General features: G+C 50.5%; 1 protein-coding gene across 4 annotated transcripts in view; it reads left to right on the forward strand.

Annotated features, from left to right (window-relative positions):
• Positions 1-15,640, forward strand: part of CALN1 (calneuron 1) — a 150,776-nt gene that overhangs the window by 95,723 nt on the left and 39,413 nt on the right. For all 4 annotated transcript variants that reach the window (XM_077787472.1, XM_077787471.1, XM_021533213.3 and 1 more), the window contains one exon: positions 4,162-4,274. In XM_077787472.1, coding sequence (XP_077643598.1) covers positions 4,162-4,274 — 113 coding nt within the window. The remainder of the gene's footprint in view (positions 1-4,161; positions 4,275-15,640) is intronic.

Below are 15,640 nucleotides of genomic sequence, written 5' to 3' on the forward strand. Positions count from 1 at the left end.
CTGAGTCATTGTTTGAGTCATGAGGCTCAGCCACAGCGCTGGTGCCCCCAGGTGACTCGGTGACATTAATGCCAGGATTAACAGAGAGCTTTCCGGGGGAGGAAAATGTGAGGGCACTGCTAGGAGGGAATCAAGGAGTGCTTTAGGTGGCTTTAAACCAGTGCTTAAACTCAGCTCTGGTGTTCTGCTAAGATCATCCACACAGGCAGTGACCCATCCCTTGGCTCAGGGAACTCAGGGATGGGGTGGAACTCTGCCTGAACCCCTCTGTCCTCACCCCCTTTGCCGCCTGCCAGGCTGGCCTGGCCCAGCAGCTCCTCACCCCCATTCCCGGGGTTTCCATGTCCCAACAGACCCCTCACCCTCATTCCCGGGGTTTCCATGTCCCAATAGACCCCTCACCCCCATTCCCGGGGTTTCCATGTCCCAATAGACCCCTCACCCCCATTCCCGGGGTTTCCATGTCCCAACAGACCCCTCACCACCATTCCCAAGGTTTCCATGTCCCAATAGACCCCTCACCACCATTCCCAAGGTTTCCCTGTCCCAATAGACCGCTCACCCCCATTCCCGGGGTTTCCATGTCCCAACAGACCCCTCACCCCCATTCCCGGGGTTTCCATGTCCCAATAGACCCCTCACCCCCATTCCCGGGGTTTCCATGTCCCAATAGACCCCTCACCCCCATTCCCAGGGTTTCCCTGCCCACCCATTTTGTAAACAAGCTCTGGGAATGTGTGAGTGCCTTGGAATCCTGGAATCTTTAAGCTGGTAAAGAGCTCTGAAATCCTCAGGTGCAGCCATTCACCCTTCGCTCCCCGGTCCCCACAGAGCCATTTCCCTTCCTCAGCCAGGGACCCCAGCCCGACCGGGGTTTATAAATCTGCATTTGGAGCAGGGAGGGGAGGGAGCTGGCCCGGGGCTGGCCCGGGCCAGGGAGCACATCCTGCTCACCTGGCTGCAGCTGTTCTGGGGGATTGGGGTCCTGTGAGCCTGGCTGGGTCAGGGATTGTGGGATGGCTTCTGGAGAGGAGCGAGGAAGGTGAGGGAGAACAGACAGCGCACGAGCTCCCGGCCTTCTTCTCCATCCTCCCCATCCTTAAACCATCTCTGAGTTAATTTGGGGATAATCCACACATGGCTCAGAATCCCAAGGACCCTGGGGAGAGTAGCACATCTGCAGCACAGGGATGGGAGGGTTGGACTTGATCCCCCAGCAGCTCCCAGCGCCGGTGCGTGGCTGTGGGGAGGAGCAGGAGGGCGAGCTGGGTGGCTGGTGCTTGTGACAAACCCAAATTCCACACTGTGGTCCCACAATGGGATGTGAAAAATGGGCTTTGGTGATGCCCAGAGCAGCCCCGTGCACGTTTTGGTGTTGTTTTTTATAACATTTCTCTCGTGGCTGTCAAAAGGAATTTTCAGACAAACCCGTGATTTCTCTCTGTTGATGAAATAATGCTGCAGTCTCCTGAGGTGCTGATGGCAGGGAAGGTTTGTTTTCTGCAACTTCACGTGAATGTTAAAGGGATATTTCTACCAGGCAAAAGTGGGGTCTAGTTGCCTTGCTTAGGAGTTTTAATTGAAAAGGCAGTCAATAAGGGGATAATGCAATTTTCAATGGCATCTTTCTTTGGAGGTTGTGGGAAATGCTCTCATTAAGCTGATAATTAAAGCCTATGAAGTCAGTGATGATCCCTAGCAGAGGCACAGGGAAGTCAGGAGCGAGGGGCTGCCCCAAGTCTTGTAGAAAGTCAGAGCCCAGCAGATTTCTCTGGAATCACGCGTGGGACCGAGTCCTGCCTGTCCTCTGAGGGTGCAGTGACATTGGAGAGAGCCCGAGCGGAAAAACTGGTGCTGGGGTTGCACGGGCACAGGCCCAATGTATGCGGGGACAGGTACCAGCATCTCTTCAGAATGCAAATTGTTTTCTTGCTAATCTGGCTAATTTAAAGAAATTAGCATCCCGAAGCATCCCGATTTGCATCCCAGCGCATGGATTCGGTGCCATCGAGCAGTGCTGGTGTAAATCACCCGGAGCCGCTGTCACCTTGTGTTCCCTTCCCAGGGAGAATGTGTGTCCCCCCAGGGATGGATGTCCCCACGAGGGATGGATGTCCCCTGAGGGATGGGTGTCCCCCCATTGATGGATGTCCCCACGAGGGGTGCTGGGGGAAGCCACAGCCCATAAATATCTCACAGAATGGCTCTCCAGGCGATGGGCTGCCCACCCCTTACCTCAATGTGCTGGCCCCGAAATGAGCTCTGTTCTGCAGAGCTGAGAGTGGTTTTAGCAGCGGGACCATGAGTGGACCCCTCCCATTTTACAGAATTCCCTTTCAGAGCCTCACCCCAGGATATTCCTCCCAGAAATCCCAGATCTCCTGGTGCCCAGAGATTGCAATTCGGCCCAGGGAGTGCTCGGGCTGTGCTGGTTTTGGTTTTGGACCTGGGTTGCACTGGTTTTGGTTTTGGCCTCGGGCTGGTTTTGGGCTCAGGCTGTGCTGGTTTTGGGCCCAGGCTGTGCTGGTTTTGGGCCCAAGCTGTGCTGGTTTTGGGCCTGGGCTGTGCTGGTTTTGGTTTTGGGCTGTGCTGGTTTTGGGCCCAGGCTGTGCTGGTTTTGGGCCCAAGCTGTGCTGGTTTTGGGCCTGGGCTGTGCTGGTTTTGGTTTTGGGCTGTGCTGGTTTTGGGCCTGGGCTGTGCTGGTTTTGGTTTTGGGCTCGGCTTTCCACAGAGTTTGTGCCAAGATAAGGACACAGGAGATCGCGATCAGCTGTGCGACTGCTGGGATTGCACACATGGGGTGTGATAAGAAGCACAGATGTGATTGATAAGAGCCACAGATGTGATTGATAAGAGGCACAGATGTGATTGGTAAGAGGCACAGATGTGATTGATAAGCACAGATGTGATTGGTAAGAGGCACAGATGTGATAAGCGCAGGTAGCAGTGGTGGCACGGCTGGCACAGGGCGCTGCCGTGGGCACCGCCAGCATTCCAATCGTGGCCCTGGCATTGATCTGCTGGAGTATCATGGTCTGAGACACTTCCCACACCTGGTGACTGAGCAGCAGCAGCTCCAGGGAGGGCTGGATGCAGTCACTTCCCTCTGAATGGAATAAAACACAACCCCAAATGCTGCCGGTGCTGCAAGCAGGTCTGATTTACCCACAGCATCAGTTCAATAACACGGATGAGGAGATGTCCGTGGCCTGATCAATGAAGGAAATTTTCCACAAGATTAGGTTAAACATTCTCAGGAGATCTGGGCATTGAACTGCTCAGACAGACAGGGATTTTAAAGATCCTTCAGCAGGCATGAGTATCCCTTTTTTTGTGGAGGGAAAAGTGACATTTGCTATACAAAACTCCCTCCAAACAGTACCATGCCTTGTTCAGAGCAGGAGCCACACTCAGCACTGCACCAGCTCGGCTCATTAGTGGCAGGACTTGTCACCTGTCTCTGCTGGTGGCACTGAGGCTGTGCCTGCACTGCCTGCTCTGCATGCCAGGCATACACAGATGCTGCTGGGAAGCTGGGCTGGAATACTTGCTGGATCTGCAATAGCCTGGCTCTTGCTCTGCCTGCTGGATCTGCAATGGCCTGGCTCTTGCTCTGTCTGCCCTCCCTCCCTCTGGAGCCTGGGCCCTGTAAATCTTATGCTGAACCTGAGAGGGAGAGGCCTGGCTGTGCCTCTGGCTCCTGTCCCCCTGCCAAAATGGTTTTGTGGGATCTGCCTCTGCACTGAGGAATGACCTGTTCCCCTCAGTGCATGGCCTGGTTCTGTCTTTGGGGGCATCTGGGACACAACAGGGGTCATTCCCTGGTACAGCAAAAGATTTGGGTCTGTGGGCACTGGGAAGTTTCTGTGGAGGTTCCCAGGGCATGAGGGGTCCCTGATGTGCAGCAGGTCCAGAGGGACGTGTTGGGCTCTAAGGGGTAATTAACTGATAATAATGAGGGAGGGGAGACCCTGGCACAGATTTCCAGAGCAGCTGTGGCTGCTCCCAGATCCCTGGCAGTGCCTAAGACCGGGCTGGAGGTGGCTTGGAGCACCCTGGGACAGAGAAAGGTGTCCCTTTGCATTATATGGCCTCTAAAAGTCCCTTCCATCCCAACCTTCTGTCTGATTTCTGAGTCTCTGACTTTTCCTCTCATTCCAGGGGATGGCCAGGTGGATTTTGATGAATTTATGACCATTCTGGGACCTAAGCTGGTGTCGTCGGAGGGCAGGGACGGCTTCCTGGGGAACACAATAGACAGCATATTCTGGCAGGTAAGTCAGCATTGCTTGAATTGCAACTTCAGCCAGCTCCCAGCAGCTTCCAGAGTGGAGTTGTTGAGGAGCACAGATTGTTTTACTGAGTGGGAATGTGGAAAGAGTGTTGAGGTCCATCATGCTGGGGGCTGTGGAAGAACATCCCATGTTGGGAGAGGGAATTGTGTCCAGCCAAGCCCCGTGTTCCTGTGGATGGAGGCAGCTGGACACAGCAAAGCACCCCGAGACTCATGCAGCACCTTTGGGAGTCTGGCATTCACTTTTGAAAGAGAAAAGCATTTTTCTCCAGGAATCTTTTGAGTAGGGAACCTTGAAGCTGCCCAGCTGCTCCCAGAATTGTGTCTCTGTCCAGTGTCCCTTGGTTGTTCCACACAGAGGGAATGTGCTGGGCAGGTCAGGTCCCACTGGGATTTCTGCTGAATTCAGGGATGAGCGCCCTGTGTTGTGCCAGAGAAAGTTTTGCCCCAGCTGCTGCCCAAGGGTGGCTTGGTCCTGCTGGTCCCAGGCACTGGAAGGAGACAGAACCAGCACTGGGAGCTGCTTTTTGGCTGCCATGCAGTGAGACTTTAAACAGTGCTGGAGCTTCCAGGAAAAGCAGTCCAGGCTGTTATGGCAGGATCAAAAATCCCCCAAAACACACAGCTGCACGTTTGCTGCCAATGGATCAAATGTGTGGCTTCCTGTGGGATTCCAGCTCCTTTCACTGACCATCCCACAACCCTGGCCTGCTAAGAAACTTTGGCTGTTCCCAGGTTTAATGAAGCAAAAGAGCCAAACCTGGAAATGAGATTTTCTGCCTTCTTTTACAACCCTCCAGCCCTTTCCAGACTGAATTGGGTGGAGCTTTGGAAGAGTATTTTAAAAGGCTTTAAAAAACTTGTTCCTGGCCTCCTGGCATGGGACAGGAATAACCCTGAAGATTCTGCTCTGGAGTCCAGGATTTGGTTGTCAAAGCAGGAGTTTGGTGCTGGTGAAGTCCTCATGGTTTGTGATGTACCTGGAAGGAGTAATTGGCACCAGGAGGGGCAGGACTGGGAGCCAGGGATGTTTTAGTGCCTTCGCTGCTCCTTGGGAGCCTCAATCCAGCCTTGGAGGGAGAGGAGGGAGCCCCATCCCATCCCACGGAGCCATTGGCGCCTTCCAGGATTCCAGCCCCTCAGGAGCTCCTCAAGAAGCAAAAATCCTGGTGGAAAAATCAAGTTTGTGAGCTGAGCTCTTGGATGGAGAGCAGAGAAGTCTGGAGCCTTCCTGAAAATTCCACTCACAGTTTAACTGCTTTTAGTGACACTCCCACCTCTGCAAACGCCTGGAAGGAGGCCGGGAGGCAGGATTGTGCCTGGATTTAGGGCAGCAGGGTTCCTGGGATCAGCTTCCACAGGGACATGGCCCTGGTGCCTCCCTGGCTGTGGTGGGGCAGGGAAAAGGGAGCCCTGGGTGGGCAGGGACAGCCCCGGGGGCTCCTTCAGGCACCAAAGCTCTGACTGAGTCCCACAAGTGCTCCATGGCCTTGGAGAACAATTATGGGCTTTGCCACCTCTTTACCCAGCATTTGCCTGGATTTCTGAGCCCTTGAAGAGCTCTGGTTGCTTTTCCTCTGGGGTTGGAGTACAATGTCTTTGCAGCTTTTTCCCAAAGAAAAAGCAAGGAAAAAGTCATGGAAGTGTCATTCAGGGAACAGGTTCTTGTTGGAGCTTACTCTTGGTTGGGGTGGCTCTGTGTGGTGGAAAAATCTCTCTTCTAACTTGTGCTTTTAAAGAAAGGCTCAGTAGTTTTTTGTGGTTTGGTTTCATGGTTGTTTATTGTGAGTTATTTAACAGATTGTCTTCTCGGGCTGCTGCGGTTTGTTTAGTAGTTTAGGTAAAGTCACACACACTTTTAGTCATCGTCTTTGTCTCTCGTCTTTTTTCCCTCTGCCCAGGCCTGCTGCTATTTTTCATATGGTACATTATGTGTTAAATGTTTATAGCTTTTTTCTAATGTCTATTACTTTATTTTTTTTATTCTATTATATGAAATGGTGCTTTTTTACTCTAAACTAATTTGTGACTGCTAACATCACTAGGAACATGGAGGTAAGGAAGAAGAAAGAGGGAGGACAGGACAGGCCTAAATTATTTTATTTTAAAACTTTTGACTTTTATGTATATAACTAAACCCCCCCTGTATAGGACTAAAAACTCCCCTGTACAGCACTTAAAAATTTTTCCTTTTACTTTGTGACTACTTCTACTATAATATCTAAACTTTTGTGATTTCTTGTTCTTCTTGCAAGGTTGGTAAATCATTCTATGGTTTAAATCTAAAATTACAGTTGTTTCTAGCCTCTTGCTAGGGTCTTAAATGCTTTTGACCTGGACTTGGAACATCTAAAAGTGTCTGAGGGACATTTTGAGTTCTGACAGGTTCTCTTTGCCCATTGCTCCCTGGCTTTACCCAGTCCCTCTGCAGGGCCATCCAGCACCTCATCCCTGAGCATTTCTGCCTCTGCATCACCTCCAGTGGATTCCTGATGGGGAACCAAGCCTTTGTGGGAATCAGGCCTTGGCCGTGTTCCCCCCTTCCCCCTGATGTGCAATTTCCACATTTTCTGCAGCAAATGTCAGGGGCTGAGCCCGCCTTGCTGGCAGAGCCCTGCAGCCATTCCCAAGGAAGGATTTTAAGGAGGGAATGGTGCCCGCAAGGCTGTGGCTGTGCTCAGGGCTGGGGGGCAAGGATGGGGCAAAAGGGGACACCTGGCTGGGCAGTGCCACCATGAAACCTCACCCCAAAGCTTCTCCAGCCAGTCCCATGGCAGAGAGGGACCTGTGGGCATCCAGAAAGTGCCCTCCAGCCCTCCCCATGCTGGGATGTCTTTGCCAAGCTCATTGCTAAGGGCAAAGGCCTCCAGGCTCCGGGGTTAAACACTTCCTTTGGGGTGGAATGTGGGGGAACTCCAGGCCCTGGGAACTCCAGCCCTGGAAGAGAGGTTTTTAATGGAGTGAACCTCTCTGGGGTGGCTGAAATGCTTTGGGAAGTCAGGACGAGTGGCATTGTTAAACAACAGGGCTGCGTCTGCTTCGGATGCAGGAGAAATTCTGTGCCCACGGCACTGATGAGGTGGTTTAGAAAAGCCAACACTTTGTACCTGACCAGCTGAGAGCCAAAGTGCTGCCCGATTTATTTTCCCCCTTTGTGTGCACATGGGGGCTGCAGGGAATTTCAGGCAGGATATCTGGGGCTTTGTCTGGCATGGGGGGACAGGGCTGGACCATCCCCTCATCCCCTCAGCCTGTTCATCCCATCAGGAGCAGCCTGGGCATTGCAGGATAAACAAAGCTGCTTTGAGGAGCAGAATTCCAATGGGGAGATACTGCCCAGAGCTCTCTCTTCTCACTGTTGGGATGTCTCTGCAGTTCCTGTGTGATAATTTACTTGTGGGGAATTTGGAAGGAATTTGAGATGGACCTCTGTGTTGGTTTTGATGATGCAGTTTATTTTCTTCTACACAGGCAGGAAGGTGAGCTTGTCTCACATCTTCACTGTATGGCTCAGAAGGTCACAAGACCCCTAGTTATAAGGAGTTACTAACCAACAAAACACTGCCAACAAGAATATTTATGGTTTTAACCCAGTCCTTAAATATTCCAGCCCAGGCTGTGGAGTCTATTAATTTATTCCATGTATTGCTTCACAGGACAGCAGGGGCAGGCAGGGACAGCAGGGACAGGCAGGGACAGCAGGGACAGCAGGGACCCCTGACTCTGAGCTGCACCCCCAGCACAGACCCCAAAGGACACTTTGCTCCCTGGAAAACGGAGCAGGACCCACAGCCAGCTGTGGAGTGCATTTGGGGCTGGCTGGGGAGGGAATTCAGCCAGGGGAAGGGGGATCAGCACTGGGGGGGACACGGGACAGCAGAGGGACAGGCTGGGGTGGGACACGGAGGTTCCCCTCCCATCCCAGCACTGAGGTTTCCTGCTGTGCCCATCCCTAATCCCATGTGCAGCTGGGGATGCAGGAGAGTCCCAGGGGACAGATCTGGGCTCTGCTGAGCTGGTCAATCAATTAGTGCCTTAATAGAGTGAAATGGAGGGGAAAATGGGAGGAATGGCCGTGGCACAGGGCAGGGCAGGGAGGGAGCACGGAATGAGAGGCTGTACAGGGCTGTCTCCAAAGCCAGTTTTGCCTGGAGAGGGATTTTTCTTGATGGAGTTTATGGAGCAGAGATAAACCTGCTGCAGTTGCTGCCTGTGTGTGAGTTTCTCCTCCCGTCCCTGCAGAGGAGTTAATCTGATGGTGGCAAATGAGCCTCGCTGCAGAGGAATTGTTCGTGTCTGTGTCCAGTTTGATGTGGGAACAGATCCAGGTGCCCCTCTGGGGTCAGCCCTTCCTCCCTCTCCTGCTCCTCCAGAGGCAGTGCAGCCCCTCTGGGCAGGTGCAGGATGTTGTAAAACCACAGGATGGGACATTTTACACCTTGCAGCAGAATTCTTTTGCTGGTGCTGAGCTGCTCTGCTGCAAAAATCTCAATTCCTGGATTTCAGGAGCTGCTGTGTCAGCTTTTAAAAGAATCCTCTCAAATCGACTGCTGAGGAGGAAAAGAGGTGAGAGATTGGGAAGGAATTCTTTGCTCAGAGGGTGGGCAGGCCCTGGCACAGGTGCCCAGAGCAGCTGGGGCTGCCCCTGGATCCCTGGCAGTGCCCAAGGCCAGGCTGGACAGGGCTGGGAGCAGCCTGAGATCATGGCAAGTGTCCCTGCCATGGCAGGAGGGAATGACATGAGCTTTAAGGTCCCTCCAGGCCAGTCCATTCCACATCTCTGTGATTCCTACATCCAGTGTCCTCCCTCTGGGGTTTAAATCAGGAGATGCAGCTGAAAGTTTGGGTGGAAATTTGATGGATGGGGCCAAAGATGGAGAATTGGGGCCGGACCATTGCACCAGGAACACATCCCCAAATCCTCCTTTTCAAACAAACCATCCCACAGCACCACCTCATTCTGGGCAGCACTTTTTGATTGTTGTATCTGAGATATTTCAAATGATTTCCACGGGAAAAAAAAAAAAAAAAAAGTACATTTAAAATATCCACCATTTCTTGGGTTTTCCCAGCTGGAAAAGTAAAGGAGAAGTTGGAAACCTTGGCATTGATTATCCTGTAAAACCACTGCAAGGTGAGCTGGTAGCCAAGGCAGAGACCTTTCCTGGGACACCCAGCTGTGCTCATTGTGTTCACCAGTGCCCCTGAACTCAAACATCCTGATCATATCCTAATTTCAGGAATTAAATCACCTGCCACAGCTGCTCCTGCAGTTTAGGTCATGGTTTCCTCATATCTGTATTTAAAATGTGACATTTTCCATGGGAGGTTGCAGGTGACTGGTGTGAAGCTCATCCCAAAAAACCCAGGACACTGCTCAGTGTCCTTTAGCTCATCCCAAATATCCTGGGACTCTCCCAGAGTGTCCTTTAGCTCATCCTAGATAACCTGGGATACTCCCAGAGTGTCCCAGAGTGTCCTAGAGCTATCAGAGGGAAACAGCCACTTGTAGGGTACAATTCAAGGGATCTGCTTTGGGCATCAGCCTCAGGAAGGCATAAATTGTGCTTCAAAAGTGCCATTTTTACTGCATTTGGTGCAAAAAATGTGGAGGCAAGTGGCTCAGGTGGAGCTGTGTGCACTGGGGACAGCTAAATGTCACATCATGGGTCCCAGCAAGGCTTTCAAGGCCTTTTTGGTTTCATTTCCAGCCCTGTGGTGCTGTTATCAGCAGAAGGGGAACAGTTCTGCTGCCTCACTGAACCTCCTTTTGCTGCCAGGACATTTCTGCCCTGTTGCTCTCCGTGGATTTGTGGCAGCACGGGGAGAGCTGAGCCCGTGCAGGGATGAATCCATCCTCAGACACTGCCTGCTCCCTGTGCCTGTGTCCAGCTGTGCTGGCACAGCTGGAGCAGATGTGAGCACTGCAGGCCTTCATGCCCTGGCCCGTGGTGGCACAGGGTCCCTGTCATGCCCCTGGAGCCCTGAATGAAGCCACCACAGCAATTCTGGCAAGCCTCACGTTCACCTGCCTGTGAAGAGACCTCCTTTCCACCCCCACATTTTCCCTGTGACAAAATCCACCCTCCCAAACCTCCAGGGCCCAGTTTAGAGCTCAGCACTGGAGATACTGGGGACAGCAAAGTTTTGGAAGCAGAAAAGCAGGAGGAAAGCAGGATTTCCTTGCCCAGCTGTGGTTTTGAGCTTCAAGCAGCACATTTAGGCCTCAGATTCTTTGCAGCTTTGGTTCAGAGCCTGTTTAAAGCAGGCAGTTGATATCCAAAGGGTTCCTGCCAGCTGGTTTCAGGGTCTGACTGCCCTGGGAGGTGTGACTGGGCTCTGTGCACCCTCTGCAGCACTCAGGGACACTTCCTCCAGCAGCTCTCATGGTCCAGAGGTTCTACTTTCTGTGCCAGTTTATTTATAAACTCAGTCTGCAGCTCCAGGGCTTTTTTGGGGGGAGTTTTTTTTCTCTTGCCTGGTGTGCGAAATGGGAATTGTGCTGTGGATTTCTCAGGGATTAGCTTGGAAGTGTCAGGAGCAGTCTGTAGGAAAGGTGAATGTGTGGGAGAATCACCTGAGGGGAGCATGGCACAGGGCTGGGAGAGGCTTCCCAGCTTTTTGTGGACTCCTTCCTGAGGGGATCAGAATCCCCAGCATGCCTGAGGACAGGGATCCACCCCCAGTGCTGGGTTTTTTTGGAATTAGGATAATTTTTCCTTTGGAAAAGCCTCTGAGTGATGGAGCAGAGGTGATGAATTTCAGGCAGGGGACTGTCAGGGCAAATCCCAAATCCCCTCACTCCCAGTGTCAGGAAGAAGTTTCTGCCAGAGAGAAGGATCCACCCAGCCTTAAATCCCAATCCAGATCTCAGGATCACCCATCCATCATCCATCCATCATCTATCCATCATCCATCCATCATCCATCCATCCATCATCCATCCATCCATCCATCCATCATCCATCCATCATCCATCCATCATCCATCCATCCATCCATCCATCCATCCATCCATCCATCCATCCATCCATCCACATCCATCCATCATCCATCCATCCATCCATCATCATCCATCCATCATCCATCCATCCATCCATCCATCCATCCATCCATCCATCCATCCATCATCCATCCATCATCCATCCATCATCCATCATCCATCCATCCATCCATCCATCCATCCATCCATCATCCATCCATCCATCCATCCATCCATCCATCCATCATCCATCCATCCATCCATCCATCCATCCATCCATCCATCATCCATCCATCCATCCATCCCTCCTCTCTGCACTGCAGGAATTACATGGGAGGAGCTCCAATCCTGCTGGAGTCTGCCTTTGGCCTCCCTGAATTCTTCCCATTCCTGTAACAAAATCGTCTCTCACTGCACTGCAGGAATTTTGTTGAGGGAGATCTTAATTCACTCAAAGTCTGATTTTCATGGAGATCTGAGATTGGGAATTTAAAACAGACTTGGCCTGTTTATTTCTTCTTTTTTCCTAAAGAATCCTTATGATGAGATAGAAATGTACACATTGCCCTGCCTCCAAACTCTGGCATTCAGTGGTGTAAAATTATCAGGGAAACTGAACTAAGGCTTGAAAAAGAGGGAAAACCAGAAAAATAGGCACTCTATCACTCATACACAAGCAGAAACCTTGAGGCGCTGGCAACTGATTGCAACAAAGAAATGTGTTAGGAAGAAAATGACCTTTTCTGTGAGAGAAAATCTGAAAAAATAAATTACCTGCTTGGAAAAAAAAAAAAAAAAAAGAAAAAAAGAAAGATAGAAAGATAGAAAGATAGAAAGAAAGAGCTTTGGAAAAATGGAAATGAAGAAGCTGCAAAGATCCCAGTGCTGGGGGTGGGGAGTGCTGGAGTTCCTCAGGGTGAGGGGAGGAAATGTCTGCATGCCCTGAGTGCCAGGGAATCCCTACAGCCCACAGGATAACTCACATTTTCCCAGGGTGTATCCCAGATTTCAGGCACACCTGGAACCTGGAAGCTGGCACCAAAGCCCTGGCACAGGGTGCCCAGGGCAGCCGTGGTTGCCCCATCTCTGGTGGTGCCCAGGGCTGGCTGGACACTGGGGCTTGGAGCATCCCAGGATGGTGGAAGGTGTTGGGGTTGGAATGGGATGGCTTTGAAAGGTCCCTCCAGCTCCAACTCTTCTGGGATTCTGAATCCCAGAAATTCTGGGAAGTTCCAGGCCCTGAGTGACCCCTGGGTGTTTGTGAGGCTCTCCAGGTGTCTCCTGAGCACAGCTCCTGCCACGGCCACCTGGGGCTGAGCTTCTGCCCCTGCAGGGGCACCAGGAGCAAAATCGTCTCTCACTGCACTGCAGGAATTTTGTTGAGGGAGATCTTAATTCACTCAAAGTCTGATTTTCATGGAGATCTGAGATTGGGAATTTAAAACAGACTTGGCCTGTTTATTTCTTCTTTTTTTTTTTTTCAAAAGAATCCTCATGGTGAGATAGAAATGTACACATTGCCCTGCCTCCAAACTCTGGCATTCATGGAGTAAAATTATACTCATACATGGAGTAAAATTCTCAGGGAAACTGAGCAGTTTGGAAGTGGCCTGGTTTGGAGAGGAGAGGTGTCCCCTCTGCCTCGCCATGCTCACCCAGCTGTCACCTGTGGGACAGCTGTCCCACCACTGGTGGCCCTCACAGCATTGCCCAGGGTTGTCACGAGCTACTGCCAGGATGGGGACATTCCTGTGGCCACCAGGGTGGAAATGTGCCTGGCCATCCCTGCTGAGGAGGTGGAGCTGGCCTGGGTGTCCTGCAGGCTCAGCTCCATCCTGCCCTGTCCCCTGGGCCCCCTCCCGCCCCTTCCTTTGGCATCTTGCCCTGATTTCTCCAGGCACTTGTGCCACCGGTGCTGCCAGTGGGGTTGTGCTTCAGTTTGGAGGTTTTTTATTTCAGTTTGGGATTTTTTTACTTCAATTTGGTGGGGTTTTTTTGGGTTTTGTTTGTTTGTTTTTAACTTCAGTTTGGGGTTTTTTGTCAGTAATGTTTTGGCTCTTGGATGATGTGCAGGGATTGAGGGTGCTCATGGTGCTGTGACCATCTCACATCACTGCACCAGTGCCAGGCAGATCCTTCCCAAGCTCTGAATTTTATCAGCAAAATTCCCAGCAGGTCCCTAATGCAGTTTAACCAAGTGAACAGAACAATGCAGATCTTCAAGAGAAATTCCTTGAGGATTTTTCTTTAAATGAATTTACCACTTCACTCTCAACCTGTTTCTTTGTCTGGGTGTTTTCTGCACCATCATTTCTCTGTCTGAGGAGGTCTGAGGTTATTTCTGTGCTGACAAAGACAGAATTCTGTGCTCTGAGGTGGCCGCAGCCTCCAGAGCTGGCAGTGCCGATGCGGTGTACAGATATTTGTTTTGTTGTTTTTGCTGTTGAGTACATAGCTCTATCCGGGGGTCATTAGAATAAATGATTCTGAGATCCAGTACATTTACTCAGTTCAAAGAAATGTAGCCACAGCAGGAGCCCAGAGCAACCTGAGAGAGCTGTACAAGGATCCAATATTTGTGTGAGCTCGGTGGGAAGTGTTCAGCACTGAATTTTATCATTTTGGAGTGTGAATAAGCAGATCTGGCAGCTGAGGGGAAGATCTCTGCTCACAATGAGCCACAATAAGGCTGCAGTTCCCTCCAGAGATGGATTTTAGTGTCCAAAGGTTCCTACTCTGAGCAGAGGCAACCCTTGGGATCACCCAGCAAGGTGGAGCAAGGGAAGGCTTTGAGCAGGGAGTGGGAGCTGCTGCCTTCCTGGGGAAGGGATGTGGGAATCATCCCCTGACAGTGTCGGAACTTAAAACATCCCTCAAACATTTTTAGATGTTCCGAGTCCAAGTCAAAAGCATTTAAGACCCTAGCAGGCAGCTAAAAACAGCTGTAATTTTAAATTTGAGCCATAAAATAATTTACTAACCTTACCAAAAAAACCCCAAAAGGTCACAAAAGTTGAGATATTATAATAAAAGTAGTCACAAAGTTAAAAAAAAAAAAATTGAGTGTTATACAAAGAAGTTTTAAGTCCTGTATAGGGGGGTTTTAGTTTTATACATAAAAGTAAAAAGTTTTAAAATAAAAAGATTTAAGCCGGTCCTGTCCTCCCTCTTTCTTCCTTACCTCCATGTTCTTAGTGATGTTAGTACTCACAAATTAATTTAAAATAAAAAAGCACCATTTAATGTAAGTAATAAGCATTAAGGAAAAACTATAAACATTTAACACATAATGTGCCGTATAAAAGATAACACCAGCCCTAGGTGAGGGGAGAGAAAAAAACAACAAAATTCAAAAAAGATGTCAAGAGTGTGTGTGTGTGCCTTTGCCTAAGCTGCTGAGCAAACCACAACAGCCCAAAAAACACAATCTTTTAAATAACTTACAATAAACTACCTTAAAACCAAACAACAAAAAACTTGAAAGCTTTTTTTAAAAACACAAGTTAAAAGAAAAAATTTTCCACCACACAAAGCCACCCCCAACCTCCAACACGACAGTGACCTGCATGTGTTCCATCTGCTCCTGCCCCTGCTGGGGGCTGGTTCGATGTTCCCTCGGGAGATCATTATCAGGGGACAATGATCAAACTCCCAGGGAATCCTTATCAAACATGTCCCGTCACTCCAGCTGCTCCCCCTGTGCCCCTGCAGTGCCCTCAAAGGGACAGAGCAGACGAGAGACAAAGGGAATAAAGAAGAGAAATGATAGCTCTAAAAATTCAAAAGGTTTATTAAACCTTATCAAAAATGCAACAGAAGAGTGAATAGAGAAAATATTACAGCGCTGGGAGCAAAGGATTCTATCATGGGCTCATCCACACAATGGAGGATTCTCCTTTTAACCCTTTACCCCTCCCAAAATTCTGCTGGCAGAGCTGTCAGGGAGGCAGCCAGGCTGGTTGCAAGTGCCACATTCCAGGGATTTCAGGGACTCTGATCCCTGGCAGGATAAATCCCTGAACCTCAGCTTGCAGCACTTGTGTCCTTTGTATACAGACAATGGAGGCAATATAAATATTTATTTTATGGCCAGGTGGTGTGTGGGTGCATGTTTTCACAACATCATCCAAGATTAAAGTGCCAGAGGGCAGGGTTAGGTGGGATATTGGGAATTAGGAATTGTTCCCTGGCAGTGCCCAAAGCCAGGCTGGACAGGGCTGGAGCAGCCTGGGACAGTGCGAGGTGTCCCTGCCATGGCAGGGGTGGGATGGGATTTAAGGTCCCTCCCACCCAAACCATGCTGGGATTCCAGATTCAGGTTAAATTTATCCATTCCCCTGTGTTGGCTTCCTTTTGCTATGTCAGC

The sequence above is a fragment of the Lonchura striata genome, chromosome 20 (assembly GCF_046129695.1).
Source record: "Lonchura striata isolate bLonStr1 chromosome 20, bLonStr1.mat, whole genome shotgun sequence".
NCBI lineage: Eukaryota > Metazoa > Chordata > Aves > Passeriformes > Estrildidae > Lonchura > Lonchura striata.